The following is a 16,372-nucleotide window of genomic DNA, read 5'->3' on the forward strand; positions in this document are numbered from 1 at the left end:
CCTCAGCCATCTTTCCTCTTGCCTTCTCCCAGCTCCCACCCAACAAAGACCTTCAGCCCAGCGTTCTCCAGAGCCTTCTCCCAATTCCACTATCCTGACTGGCTGACAACACAATCCTAAGTTAAACAACAAAACTTCTTATTGCAGCTCAAACCCAAACAAGCTGAAAGCCGTACAGACTGCTCAAATGAAATACCTGCAGCATTGCAGTAAAAATCTTAACCAGGCCGTTTCATGTGCAGAAGTCTTAGGCACATACATGATATATAGCTAGAGTACCTCAGACTTTAGCACAGTACTGTAGTAAGTTTATGTATTGCACTGTACTGCTGCCACAAAAAAAACAAATTTCACGACATATGTGAGTGATGGTAAACCTGATTCTGATACGGGTCTGTATTGTGGACTGAGAGTGGGAAGGAGGACAGGGAGAGGGGAATTGTGGGCTGGGTACGTCTGCCCCTGTGCCACCCCCCCCCCGCCCCCGGCACTCCTCTGCCACCTATCCCACACACCCCACCTGCGGCACTCCACCCTCACCCTTCCCAACATCCTTTGCTCCCGCCAGATTTACAAGCTCGCTCTCTGCTCCATGTTGACAAACACAGTACTGTGAAAGGCCTTAGGCACCCTCATTATATTTTGTCTACCTATGTTGTTTTGCCTAGTACTGTAGATTAATTGTATGTCCATAAAGTGACTCTAGGCAGAGGAATGTCTGTACATAAGGTGGCTGACAGGAAATTATTAAATGGTAGGGTAGAGGGGTGGGTTAGTGGGTGGAGGTGTTGATCAGCCTTACTACTTGGGTATGTAACCGTTTTTGAGTCTGTTGGTCCAGAGATATGAGGAACAATTCCATCTGGTGCAAAATCACCTCAGGCAGAAAAGAGTAACTGACTCTAGAAAGCTCCAGTTGAACTTCTGGAATGACTTGGAATGACATGGAAAATGTTTGGGGATCAAGGTCACAGCCTGAAGGCCGATTGGATGTTCGGAAGTCAAGGTCTAATGGCAGGAATCAAATGTTTGCAAACCCAGCTGGAGGCCCGCCCTGCGGTTGGAAGATTGTGTGTGTGCATTTGACCGGGGCTTGATTTGCTATTGTTGATTAGCTTAATACATACATCACACGTACATCAAAATGCGTCACTTGCGTCAAATCAAATCAACAGACATTGTGCTGGGCAGACTGCAAGTAGCGCCCCGCTTTCAGGGCCAACAGAGCACGTTCATGAATTGCTAACCCTAGCCTGTACGCCTTTAGGATGTGCGAGGGAACTGGAGGACCCGCGGTCACGGGGAAAAAGTAGAAACTCCTTACAGACAGTGGCAGAAAGTGAACCCTGACCGTAGAGCATTACGCTAACTGCTACGCCGTTGTGTCACCCCATGGTCCTGGGTGGTTATGTTCTGTGCTGTTCTGCTGAGCTCGGCGCGCTCACTATGTTGGCGCTGTAATGTGTGGTAGCACTTGCGGGCTGCCCCCAGCACATCCTTGGGAATGTTTTTCTTAACGCAAGCGACGCTTTTCACTGTATGTTTCGATGTACATGGGATCAGCAAATCGGAATCTGAATTGTCGCATCTCACTCCATCCAATATGCAGTATGATCTACACCAATAACGTGCCTGTGAGGGGCATAGGTAGGGTGAATTGGTACAGTCTTTTCCCTAGGGTTGAGGAATCAGGAACTAGAAAGCATGGATTTAAGGTGAGAGGGGAACATATTGAATAGGAACCTGAAGGGAAACTTTTTCACACAAGACCATAAGACACAGGAGCAGAATTAGGCCATTCGGCCCATTGAATCTGCTCTGCCATTTCATCATGGCTGATCCATTTCCCTCTCTGTCCCAATCTACTGCCTTCTCCCCGTAACCTTTCATGCCCTGATTAATCAAGAATCTATCAACCACTGCCTTAAATACACTCAATGACCTGGTCTCCACAGCCCCTTGTGGCACCAAATTCAACAGATTTACCACCCCTTGGCTAAAGGAATTTCTCTTCAGCTCCATACTAAATAAAGGCCCCTCTATTCTGAGGCTGTGTCCCCGGTCCTAGACTCTCCTACCAAACGAAACATTCTCTTCGCATCCACTCTATCAAGGCCATTCAACATTCAATAAGTTTTAATGAGATCCCCCCATTTCATTCTTCTAAATTCCAGAAAGTACAGGCCTAAAATCTTCAATCGTTGCTTATTTAATGACCACCTTTTCTCGAATCATTCTCATAAACATCCTTCAAACCCTCTCAAATGCCAGCATGTCCTTTCGAAGATAAGGGGTCCAAAACTCACAATGCTCCAAGTGAGGCCTCACCAGTGCTTTATAAAGCCTCACCATTACATCTTTGCTTTTATATTCTAGTTCTCCCGAAATGAATGCTAACATTGCATTTGCCTTCCTTGTCACTGATTCAACCTGCAAATTAACCTTCAGGGAATCCTGCGTGAAGACTCCCAAATCCATATGCACCTCGGAATTTTGGATTTTCTCCCCATTTAGAAAAAACTTTATGCTTTTACTGTGCCCAGTTCTGGTCACGTCACCATAGGAAGGATGTGGAAACCATAGAAAGGGTGCAGAGGAGATTTACAAGGATGTTGCCTGGATTGGGGAGCATGCCTTATGAGAATAGGTTGAGTGAACTCGACCTTTTTCCCTTGGAGCCGCAGAGGATGAGAGTTGACCTGATAGAGGTGTACAAGATGATGAGAGGCATTGATCATGTGGATAGTCAGAGGCTTTTCCCCAGGGCTGAAATGGCTAGCACGAGAGGCCAAAGTTTTAAGGTGCTTGGAAGTAGGTACAGAGGAGATGTCAGGGGTAAGTTTTTTTACGCAGAGAGTGGTGAGAGCGTGGAATGGGCTGCTGGCGATGGTGGTGGAGGCGGATACGATAGGGTCTTTTAAGAGACTCCTGGATAGGTAAATGGAGCTTAGAAAAATAGAGGGCTATGGGTAACCCGAGGTAATTTCTAAGGTAAGGACATGTTCGGCACAGCTTTGTGGGCCGAAGGGCCTATATTGTGCTGCATGTTTTCTATGTGTTATTACGTGGAGGGACAAAGGATTAAAGATTAAAAATTACCTTTGTGACATGTACATTGAAACATACAGTGAATTGCATGTTTTGCGTCAACGACTAACACCGTCTGAGGATTGTGCTGAACTGTGGGAGGAAACCGGAGCACCTGGAGGAAACCCACGCGGTCACGGGGGAGAACGTACAAAATCCTTACAGGCAGCGGTGAGAGTTGAAACCTTATCTTACAGCTGGCACTGCAAAGTCTTGTGCCAATCACTCTGCCCAGTATATGGGTGATCAGTATATAGAATATAAGAGTGGCCAATAGATAGAATGAGTTGCCAGACCCCTTGCTTAATGGTGTTAGTTCATGACATAAAAATGGTGTTAGAGGGATATTGGCCAAAATCCCTCCCAACCATTGAGCACAGAATGCTGCCACAAGGAAGGAGTATCCATTATGAAGGGCCCCCACCACCCAGGCCATGCCCGCTTCTTGCTGCTGCCACTGGGAAGAAGGTACAGGAGCTTTAGATCCAACACCAACAGATTCAGGAACAGTTATTACCCCACAACCACCAGGTTCAGGAACAGTTATCACCTCACAACCATCAGGCTCCTGAACCAGTGTGGATAACTTCACTCACCTCAACACTGAACTGATTCCCACAACCCACAGACACACTTTCAAGGACTCTGCAACTCATGTTCTCAGTATTATTTATTTATTTGTCTAATTACCTTTACTTTCACAGTTTATCTTCTTTTGCACGCTGGTTGTTTGTCAGTCTGTGTGTATTTTTCATTAATTCTATTGCATTTCTTTGTTCTACTGTGAATGCTCGTAAGAAAATGGATCTCAGGGTAGTTTATGGCAACACGTACGTACGTTGATAATAAATTTACTTTGAACTTTGAAATGCAGGCAACTGGGACTAGCTTTCAAGGGAATATCTGTGACTCTTTGACTCTAAACGTCTTAGCCATTGTAGTTAAAATCTGACCTTTCCGGGGAGGGATTTAGGGCTTAAAATTAAATTAACTGAAATCCTTTGAAAAGATTAAATATTTGCAGTGATGAGGATTTATTGACCAGCCCCTTTATCGCTCACACCCATCGGATTGAGGGAAGCAAACAGACCAGGAGCAGGTCACTGCTCAATAACTTGCAATTTCTCTGTTGTTGGGTGATCGAAGTGTATTGATCTTACAGCACCACTGGCTGTTTAACTTTCCACCTCTCCCTTTCATGTGGATTTTATTTTTAAACTACAAGGAATCAAAAGGTGCAGGTGAGTCAGTGGCCCGAGCCTCACCGAGAGGTTGGTTACATGGAGAGCGGGAAGCTTTCAAGTCTGAAAGGCTGTCGGCGTTTGACGTGCACTTCACCCAATTCACCTGAACATCGAAGCTTTTACTGAGGAGTTTAGAATCTTTACAATTTAGAATCAAGTTCCTTGTTACTAACATATGTGGTGAAATTTGTTATCCTGTGGCAGTGCAAAAAATATAAAAATATTATGTTACAGTAAAAATTAGATAAATAAATTTAAAATAGTTAGATAGTAGATACTAGATAGGTGCATAGTGTAAAAGACAAGTAATAAGGTAATGTTCATGGGTTCAGAAATCTGATGGAAGAGAGGAAGTAGCCATTCCTGAAATGTTGTCTTCAGGTTCCAGTACCTCCTTCCCGATGGTAGTAATGTGAAGAGGCCGCATCTCGGATGGGAAGTATCCTTAATGATGCATGGCGCTTTCTGAGACACTTTTTGAAGATATCTTTGAGGGTGGGGAGGGTTGTGCCTGTAGCAGCTGAGCCTACAACCCTCTCCAGCCACTTTCGATCCTGCACCTTGGAGATTCCAGACCATGTTGTGATGAAACCAGTCAGAATATTCTCCACTGGACACTTGTAGAAATTTGCCAGAGTTTTTGTTGACAAAACAAATCTCCTCCAACTCCTCGTGAAGTATAGCCCCTGGCGTGCCGTCCCTCTGATCGCATCAATGTGTTGGGCCCAGAGTAGATCTTCAGAGACGTTGACACCCAGGAATTTGAAGCTGCTCACTCTTTCCACTACTGATCCCTCAATGCGGACTGGTGTGTGTTCCCTCAGGTTCCCCTTCCTGAAGTCCACTATCAATTCCTTTGCCTTTCTGATGTTGAGAGCTAGGTTGTTGATTTTAACCAGCAATTTTTAATCAATTTGAGGGGTGGAGATGTGTCGCTACCAAAGGAGATATAAGGTGCTCCTTCCTTCCGCTAGCCTGCAGGTCACCCTTGGACAAGGTGTAGCACCTGCTTAGCCCCCTGATCAGGGTCACATGAAGCCGTGGGAGCCGGTGATGGATGGTTGTTTGAGCAGCCGGTGTATACCACAAGTCTTGGTTATGTGATCACTGATGCCAGGCAGCCAATCTCTGAAGAGTATTGGTAATGGCTGGAGTCACCCGTCTTGTAAAGACACTGCCTGGAAGAAGGCGATAGCAAACCCACTTCTGTAGAAATGCTTGCCGTGAACAATCATAGTGATGGAAAGACCGTGATCGCCCACATCATTCGCCATGGCACATAATGATCATGTCATACGCCATGGCACATTATGATGATGATGAACTCACACGGCAACTTTGAGAGATCTATGGATGTAGATTCCAAGATCCCTCTGTTTGTCCACATGGATAAATGCATAACAAGCACAGGCCTAACCCCCCATACCTTCTTTTGTCTCTGCAGTTGCCCATTACATCCCCCCCTCCCCCCTGTCACTGTTAGACCATTGGAAGGCTGTGGCCATGCAGGCTGAGGAAGCAGATAGGATGCGGCCTCTGATGGGACGTCCCAGTAATGAGGAGAGATGGGAGAGGCTGCATCTGTTTTCTCTGGAGCAAAACAGGTTGAGAGGGGATGTGACTGAGTTAAGTAGGGGAATGAATAGAGCAGGTTGCGGGAAAACCTTCCTCATATCAAAGGCAGATAGAACTAGACAGTGCAACACATGCAAAGTTCTGGAGGAAGCCAGCAAGTCAGGCAGTGTCGATGGAAACTAATAAACAGTCAACAATTTGGAGCCGAGACCCTTCTTCAGGACTCAAAACTCAATACTAGACAATGTAGGTTTAGGGTAAGGGTTAGAGGAAAAATGAGGGGGAACTTTTTCACCTCCGCCCCTTCATATCGTTCCCTCCTCTAAAGTTCTCCTTGAACACTTGGGCACTCTTCCACAAATTATCTCATTTTATTCCATTCCCCATATCACAGGGAAGTGTGTGACACAAGTCTGGGGTAATAGTGATATACAGTATGTTAGAAACACAGAAAAATCTACAGCACAATACAGGCCCTTCAGCCCACAAAGCTGTGCCGAACATGTTTTGACTTGAGAAATTACCTAGGGTTACCCATAGCCCTCTATTTTTCTAAGCTCCCCATGTACCTATCCAGGAGTCTCTTAAAGTACCCTATCGTATCCATCTCCACCACTGTCGCCAGCAGCCCATTCCACACACTCACCACTCTCTGCATAAAAAAACTTACCCCTGACATCCCCTCTGTACCTACTTCCAAGCACCTTAAAACTATGCCCTCTCGTGTTAGTCATTTCAGCCCTGGGAAAAAGCCTCTGACTATCCACACGATCAATGCCTCTCATTATCTTATACACCTCTATCAGGTCACCTCTCATCCTCCGTCGCTCTAAGGAGAAAAGGCTGAGTTCACTCAACCTATTCTCATAAGGCATGCTCCCCAGTCCAGGCAACATCCTTGTAAATCTCCTCTGCACCTTTTCTATGGTTTCCACATCCTTCCTGTAGTTAGGTGACCAGAACTGAGCACAATACTCCAAGTGGTGTCTGACCAGGGTCCTATATAGCTGCAACATTACCTCTCGGCTCCGAAACTCAATCCCACGATTGATGAAGGCTACAAGGTCAACCTGCGCAGCAGCTTTGGATGTCCTAGGGACACAGACCCCAAGATCCCTCTGATCCTCCACACTGCCAAGAGTCTTACCATTAATACTATATTCTGCCATCATATTTGACCTACCAAAATGAACCACCTCACACTTATCTGGGTTGAACTCCATCTGCCACTTCTCAGCCCAGTTTTGCATCCTATCGATGTCCTGCTGTAACCTCTGACAGCCCTCCATACTATCCACAACACCCCCAACCTTTGTGTCATCAGCAAATTTACTGACCCATCCCTCCACTTCCTCATCCAGGTCATTTATAAAAATCATGAAGAGAAGGGGTCCCAGAACAGATCCCTGAGGCACAACACTGGTCACCGACCTCCATGCAGAATATGACCCATCTACAACCACTCTTTGCCTTCTGTGGGCAAGCCAATTCTGGATCCACAAAGCAATGTCCCCTTGGATCCCATGCCTCCTTACTTTCTCAATAAGCCTTGCATGGGGTACCTTATCAAATGCCTTGCTGAAATCCGTATACACTATATCTACTGCTCTACCTTCATCAATGTGTTTAGTCACATCCTCAAAAAATTCCATCAGGCTTGTAAGGCACGACCTGGCTTTGACAAAGCCATGCTGACTATTCCTAATTCCTGCCTCTCAGGATCTTCTCCATCAACTTACCAAACACTGAAGTAAGACTCACTGGTCTATAATTTCCTGGGCTATCTCTACTCCCTTTCTTGAATAAGTGAACAACATCTGCAACCCTCCAAACTTCCAGAACCTCTCCCATCCCCATTGATGATGCAAAGATCATTGCCAGAGGCTCAGCAATCCCCTCCCTCGCCTCCCAAGGTAGCCTGGGGTATATCTCGTCCGGTTCTGGCGACCTATCCAACTTGATGTTTTCCAAAAGCTCCAATACCTACTCTTTCTTAACGTCTCTATGCTGGAGCTTTTCAGTCCGCTGTAAGTTATCCCTACAATCACCAAGGTCCTTTTCCATAGTGAATACTGAAGCAAAGTATTCATTAAGTACCTCCGCCATCTCCTCCGGTTCCATACACACTTTTTCATTGTCACACTTGATTGGTCCTATTCTCTCATTTCTTATCCTCTTTGCTCTTCACATACTTGTAGAATGCCTTGGGATTTTCTTTAATCCTGTTCGCCAAGGCCTTCTCATGGCCCCTTCTGGCTCTCCTAATTTCATTCTTAAACTCCTTCCTGCTAGCCTTATAATCTTCTACATCTGTATCATTACCTCGTTTTTTGAAGATATGTTGTGGAGATATACAATGTTTATGATGATATACATTGTTCTGGACAGCTTTCATCCTGGTGACATTGAGGAACCACGCATACAAGCACCACCTACATGCAATCTCACAGCCACACACCCACATAGACTCATTTCTGTACACATACACTTACACACAAGCCACTCACACAATTGCCCATCTATGTACACAAACAGCAGAGATACACACACTGACACATATACATATCTACGCATCATAAACACCCATTGACACACACCTACTTATCAAACACAAACAGACACACACACCCATACACATGCACCTCACAGCTACATATCACACTCTCACAGACACACACGCCCCAAGCATATTTACATAAAAGCACAATCACCCACATACACCATACATGCGCGCACGCACATACATACACACATATATCACACACGTGTAAACAAAAACTCCCACATGTACACCTGTACACCCTCACATGGTGCACGCACACACTGACACACATCCACACAAACATGAAACACATCGACACCAACGCACGGGCACTGACACGTACATCTCCACAGTCTCCCATCATATAAACACACATACACACAAGCACACTAAAACATGCACACACACATACACACTCTCACACATACACTGACACAGACACGGACATATATACACTTACACACACAAACACACTCACACACAATCACACAAACATGTAATGCACACATAGAAACACACACACACACACACACACACACACACACGCGCGCTCACAGGTTAGCTCACCTTGTTTCTCCTGAAGTGATAGACCATCAACATACTGATGAACACGAGCAACATGGCAAAAGCCTGGAACGAGAGGATGGCCAGCCGTAGATGCCTGTCCTCCTGAACGAAACAGGGAGCGTCACTGACACATGAACTGCAGCCATTCTTGCACGGGAGACACCGGAACAGGGCCCTGGGTTCGCCAATGGCAAACTGGCTGAAGAGGGGAGTGTCCTCATCACCCTGCCCTGCAATTGTCAGAGAGAGAGAGATAGAGAGAGAGATTCAGCCCTCAGGCCACAATGCCAAGCCTGAAGTGCCCGTCCTTGAATTTCACACCCTGTGGTACGAGAGACAGGATTTCAACTGTTCACAATGCACAAACTTTGCTAACAGAATATCACAAATTAACTTTCCAGAATGTGAATTCTTAGAGGATGTCAAACTGGACTGAAGGTCAGGGAGAAGATATGCATGGTGCTTTGATCTGAGATGTTTCCTGTGGGGTGAGATGGTCATCCACTTCCTCATGGACCATGTGCTTGTCAAGGAGGTCTGGAAAGCAACAGGAACTCAGCGGGACAGGCAGCATCTACGGAAATGAATTAACAGTCGACTCCATCACTGTGGAGTCTCGAACCCACTTCCGGGAAGAGCGGTGAGGTAGAAACCTACACCGCATGTTAAAAAGTATGTGGATGACTACTCGATTTGGTAAAGGTCACCGTTCAAAGGAAATTATTATCAAAGTACCTATATGTCACTCTATACTACCTTGAGATCCATCTTCTTGTTGGCATTCACCAGAAAATAAAGAAATAATGTACAGTCAATGAAAAAAGCTTACAGATAAATGCACATGAGGAAATCTGTAGATGCTGGAAATCCAAAGCAACACACACAAAATGCTGGAGGAACTCAGCAGGCCAGGCAGCATCTATGGAAAAGAGTAAACAGTCGATGTTTTGGGCTGAGACTCCTCATCAGGACTCATCTTTTCCATAGATGCTGAGATGCTGCCTGGCCTGCTGAGTTCCTCCAGCATTTTGTATGTGTTACAGATAAACAAAGACTGGGAAACAACCAATGTCAAAAGAAGACAAATAAATAAGCAAGTAAGCAAACAAACAAACAAATAAATAAATATTGTGTTTCCCAGATTGGCCTCTACAGCCACCAAAGGACCCACCATAGACAACCCCTCAGGAGAACATCACACTCAACTCCAGTGATCAACTGTATACTTGTAATGAACACTTTGGGCCTGTGCAGGGCGCCAGAGAGCATTAGGCTCCGAGGTTTCTAACAGCACCCAAATTGGTTAATTGTTTAACGAGAGTCAGTCAATCGTGTTTTCTTGTGTTTTCTTTAGACTCGCTCTTTGTAATGCGGTCTCCTGTTGCTCTCTGGTTAAACTTGCTAAGTTTATTTTGATAGGCTTGAGGATTCTGTGTTACTTGTATGATTTAACCGGACCGGACACCCGATTAGTGCTGATCACAGAGCCCTAGTTTTGAGAATGATACGTCTTGTGGTGACACTCAGCCGAGCTGCTGGCATAGATGGGATTCTTAATGAATTCCTTAAACATCTTGGACCTAAAGCACTCCGCTGGCTTCTGTCCCTTTTTAACTGTTGCCTAAGATCATTAAAAATACCTAAAAAGTGGAGAAGAGCCAAAGTTATTGCTCTCCTAAACCCAATAAAGACCCCAACATTCCTAAAAATTACAGACCGATTTCCTTGCTCTGCACCCTCTATAAACTCTACGAGAGACTCATACTGAAAAGAATATCCCCCTTAATCGAAGATCTTCTGACACCAGACCAAGCCGGGTTCAGGCCAGGCCGCTCTTGCTGCGGTCAAGTCCTGAACTTAACCCAGTATATTGAGGATGGCTTTGAAATGCGACAAATTACAGGGGCAGTATTCGTTGACTTAACAGCAGCATATGACATTGTGAATCACAGAGGCCTTCTACTGAAATTACCTAAAATGTTAAAGAATGAAACCACAGTCAAAGTAATAAGAAGCATCCTAGAAAATCGCAGATTTTATGTAGAAATGAATGGAATTAAGAGTAGGTGGCGTCCACAAAAGAACGGACTACCATAGGGATCAGTCCTGGCACCTCTACTATTTAATGTTTACACAAACGACCAACCAACCTTTCCTAACACACGCAGGTTTATCTGTGCAGACGACCTATGCATAGCAACACAAGCTAACTCCTTCCAAGAAGTTGAAGTATGACTTACAGCAGTCCTCGAAGCAATGAAGCAGTATTATGAAAAATGGTCTCTGAACCCAAATCCATCAAAAACTCAAGTGTGTGCATTTCACCTGAGGAATCGAGAAGCAGCTCGGAAACTCAAGATCTTCTGGTGTGGGAAGGAGCTCGAACACCATCCGACTCCAATTTACCTGGGCGTGACACTGGATAGGACGCTCTCATTTGCCACCCACATCCAAAGACTCCGAGGAAAAGTTGGCTCTCGCAACTCTCTCTTGAAAAAAATTAGCAGGCACGAAATGGGGAGCTAATGCTCACACACTTAGATCAACCGCCCTAGCACTCTGCTATGCACCTGCAGAATACTGTGCACCTGTGTGGGGCAGATCAGCCCATGCGAAGGAAGTAGACCTGTTGCTTAATGAAGCCTGCCGAATAATCACGGGCACACTGCGCCCCACACCCACTAACATCATTTACAGACTTGCAGGCATTGCTCCTCCAGAGATCCGAAGACACGCTACAACAAAAATTGAAAAAGGTAAACAGAACTCGGATCCACGGCACCCACTACATCATCATGTGTCAGTTTCCAACCGCCTAAAGTCGAGGAAAAGCTTTGCTACAATGGAGGAACTACCGTACGGAACATCCCCCCAATCATACAGGATTGATCTCTGGCAACAAACAGAAGCCAGAACCTCACCAAACAATACAGTGCAAGACCCCACAGAAATGTTACCAGACGGGGCACTGCTTGACAGACGGAAGTGGTGCGCTCTCAACAGAGTGAGAGCGGGAGTTTGTAGGACGGGAGACAATATGGTGAAGTGGGGTTTAAAGAGCAGCGAATCCTGTGAGTATGGCGAAAGGGTGCAGAACATTGAACACGTTCTGCGTAACTGCCCACTCTCACCTAGCTTAGCTGACACTGTCCTGCTCAACATCAACCAAACACTAGAGTGGCTGACTGTCTGGTGTGACAAGCTATGATGATGACCCGGCTGAGCTACCAATGTTCTTTTGAAATTATTATGAATAAACTCTCATCACCATCTCTACATCAGAATCTGTCTTTCCTCTACACTTGGGTTCTGATATTGCCAGCACACATTGTGACATCTACTACTAATAATACTGAGAACATGAGTTGTACAGTCCTTGACAGTGAGCCCATAGGTGATGGAACCAGTTCAGAGTTGAGGTGAGTGAAGTTATCCACATGGATTCAGGAGCCTGATGGTTGTCGGACAAGGTCAGGAATTTGGGACTAGAATGGATAACTCCTCTGGCAAAGGGGCCACACTGGACACGGACGTGGACATCAGATCTATTCACCTGAGTCTACGTTGTAAATTCACGACGACTCTACTACTGGCTGCATTGGATGTGGAGAGATGTCCGCTGTAGTGAAGGAGTTTAGGCTTAGCTTCAGAATAGAGTGACATCCCTTTAGAACAGAGATGAGGAGGAATTCTTTAGCCAGAGGGTGGTGAATTTGTGGAATTCATTGCCACAGGCGCTGTGGAGGCCAAATCATTGGATGTATTTAAAGCAGAGGTTAATAGGTTCTTGCTTATTAAGGGAGTCAAAGGTTATGTGGAGAAGGCAGGAAATAAGGCTGAGAGGAATGATTTAAGGGCCAGGCCAGATTGAAAAGCTCAGTGTGTCAGGGCTGGAGGTGAGAGACAGGCTGGTTCAGCTTGCTGTTCCACAAGGTTTATGCGTCTCTGCGCTAAACTGAGGCTATGGCCTGCAACTAATGGTCTCTGGAATTGATGACTGGCTTCATGGCTGTGGACTCACCTTCACGAACTTCAGTTCTGAATGTTATTTGCATATTTTTATTGTTTGCACGATCTGTGTTTTTTTCTGCACATTGGGTGTTTGAGGATTTTCTTATTTTGTTTAATGGGTTCTATTGGGGTTCTTTGTTCCGTGGCTGCCTATAAGGATACAAATCTCAAGGTTGTATATAATATACATACTTTGATAATCAATGAACTTTGAACTTTGAACATTAGCCATGAGAGAATGCAGCAGACTCAGTGGGCTGAATGGCCCAGTTCTGCTACTATGTCTTATGGGTTCTTCCTTCCTTATTCTTATACACTTCTATTTTCATAAGTGAATTAGACACTCACTGTCATTGCTGTTGGTGGTGATAAGGTTCGGGTTGTAGTATCCTTCCTTACAGACACATTGATAAGCTCCCAGTTGAAATCCTTGTCCCTTGAGTGGAGAGCACTGCAATTGAAAGAGACATCAAGTGGTTAGTATTTTTACCTTAGCACAGCCCGGGCCGATTGCAGCAATGACACGCACAAAATGCTGCAGGAAACTCAGCAGGTCCTGATGACGGGTCTTGGCTCGAAACGTCGACTGTATGTTCCTCTCCATGGATGCGACTGAGTTCCTCCAGCATTTTGTGTGTGTTACTCTGGATTCCCAGCATCTGCAGAATCTCTTGTGTGTTCAATGTTTTAGGATCTGCTTCTTCCCCTTCACCATCAGATTTCTGAACAGGCAATGAACCCATGAACACTATCTCACTTTTTTTTCTCTTTTTGCACTATTACTTAACTTATTTTTATGTATGTTTCGTATTATAATTTATACTTTTCTATTATTATGTATTGCAATGTTGAGTTGCAAGATGGAGATATGTCTCTACCAAAGGAGGTGCAAGGTGCTTCTTCCTTCTGCTAGCCTGCAGGTCACCCTTGGGCAAGGTGTAGCACCTGCTTAGCCCCCCGATCAGGGTCACATGAAACAGGTGGCGGACGGTCATATCAACAGCTGGTGCATACCATAAATCCTGGTTATACGACCACTGACGCCAGGCAGACAATCTCTGAAGAGTATTAATAATGGCTGGGGGCCACCCATCTCAAAGACACTGCCCAGAAGAAGGTAATGGCAAAGGATTTCTATAGAAAAATTTGCCAAGAACAATCTTGGGCATGGATAGAGGGAAACCACGATCACCTACATCATACAACACGGCGCATAACGAATGAACGAACAATTGCAATGTACTGCTGCCACAAAACAACAAATTTCACAATATATTAAAACTGATTCCGATTCTCATTACAGTAGTACTGTGAGACTGTATTGATTCACATCATTAGCTATTGGTAAAAGGACACAAATATCTACAGTTCATTAAAAAAAAACTATCATTAATCTGAAATCCTCTTTTCCCAGTCTCTAATGCTCAATGAAATGGAACCTCAAAGGTACGTTTGGGTACTTATCCAAGTGGACAGGTATCATCTATGAACACTGGTAAGCAGTGACACTTGACAACAATAACACTGAGGCTCTTCAAGTTCAAGTTTATGTTGATTGTCATTGAACCATACACATGAATACAGCTAAATGAGACATTATTCCTCTGGGGTAAAAATGCAAAAGACAGTACATACAGTCACAGCCATGGAAGAGAAACTCTGAGTGCATTCATGTCAAAGTACGTACCTTGAGATTATTTTTTCTTGCAGGCATTTACAGGAAAATAAGGAAATGCAATAGAATTTATGAAAAGACTGAAAACCAACACAAAAGACAACTCGTGCAAATAAATAAACCTTGCAAGATGGCGCCAGCGAACAACGCAACCAATGGCGACTGCTGCTGACAGCTCACGAAACTACTTCTTCTCCTTCTGCTTCTTTCAAATTTGATTCTACTAAGCGGTGTGTGCTTGGAACCTGTGATTTACATTTTGATGGTGTGTTTTGGGGCCAACTGGGCGACCTGGCACTTTGCTTTCTCTGAAGGGGTTCAGTTAGGTTTGGTGTGGAGCATACGGACTGGAAGACTGGAAAACCAGAGACAGGGCACGAGCCCATGATCAACTCCCCGTTGCTTCTCTCTGATTGAGGCATCGAACATAGGTTGAAGTCGACAAGGACGAGAGCGGAGGACAGGCGGGTGTCTGCCTACGTTTGACCGGTCTTACTCTCCCTTTCGCTAGCTGCTGTCGGAGGAAAGCGCAGGAGTCTTGGGATCCACGTTACCAGGATTGATCGGCGAGGCTCGAGGCTGTGGACTGGTCTTGGGGGACTTTCAGGCTCATTTTGCATGTGTTCCTGGATTCTGGTTAGTCATAGTCATAGTCATACTTTATTGATCCCGGGGGAAATTGGTTTTCGTTACAGTTGCACCATAAATAATAAATAGTAATAGAACCATAAATACTTAAATAGTAATATGTAAATTATGCCGGTAAATTATGAGATAAGACCAGGACCAGCCTATTGGCTCAGGGTGTCTGACCCTCCAAGGGAGGAGTTGTAAAGTTTGATGGCCACAGGCAGGAATGACTTCCTATGACGCTCTGTGTTGCATCTCGGTGGAATGAGTCTCTGGCTGAATGTACTCCTGTGCCCACCCAGTACATTATGTAGTGGATGGGAGACATTGACCAAGATGGCATGCAACTTAGACAGCATCCTCTTTTCAGACACCACTGTCAGAGAGTCCAGTTCCATCCCCACAACATCACTGGCCTTACGAATGAGTTTGTTGATTCTGTTGGTGTCTGCTACCCTCAGCCTGCTGCCCCAGCACACAACAGCAAACATGATAGCACTGGCCACCACAGACTTGCAGAACATCCTCAGCATCGTCCGGCAGATGTTAAAGGACCTCAGTCTCCTCAGGAAATAGAGACGGCTCTGACCCTTCTTGTAGACAGCCTCAGTGTTCTTTGACCAGTCCAGTTTATTGTCAATTTGTATCCCCAGGTGTTTGTAATCCTCCACCACGTCCACACTGACCCCCTGGATGGAAACAGGGGTCACCGGTACCTTAGCTCTCCTCAGGTCTACCACCAGCTCCTTCGTCTTTTTCACATTAAGCTGCAGATAATTCTGCTCACACCATGTGACAAAGTTTCCTACCGTAGCCCTGTACTCAGCCTCATCTCCCTTGCTGATGCATCCAACTATGGCAGAGTCATCCGAAAACTTCTGAAGATGACAAGACTCTATGCAGTAGTTGAAGTCCGAGGTGTAAATGGTGAAGAGAAAGGGAGACAAGACAGTCCCCTGTGGAGACTTTCTTTCTTTTTCTTTTCTTTTGAGCGGTTTGATCAGGGCAATCGATGCGGGCTAGGGCGCTTCGGCAAAGAGT

The 16,372-nt window shown here is 45.3% G+C and overlaps 1 protein-coding gene across 1 annotated transcript in view; it reads right to left on the reverse strand.

Annotated features, from left to right (window-relative positions):
* LOC134340648 (metabotropic glycine receptor-like) overlaps positions 1-16,372 on the reverse strand; it is a 209,551-nt gene that overhangs the window by 82,065 nt on the left and 111,114 nt on the right. Inside the window, exons 3-4 of the mRNA XM_063038104.1 lie at positions 13,375-13,477; positions 9,016-9,245 (exon numbers count right to left, since the gene is read on the reverse strand). Coding sequence (XP_062894174.1) covers positions 9,016-9,245; positions 13,375-13,477 — 333 coding nt within the window. The remainder of the gene's footprint in view (positions 1-9,015; positions 9,246-13,374; positions 13,478-16,372) is intronic.

Source organism: Mobula hypostoma, chromosome X1 (genome assembly GCF_963921235.1).
Source record: "Mobula hypostoma chromosome X1, sMobHyp1.1, whole genome shotgun sequence".
Classification (NCBI taxonomy): Eukaryota; Metazoa; Chordata; class Chondrichthyes; order Myliobatiformes; family Myliobatidae; genus Mobula; species Mobula hypostoma.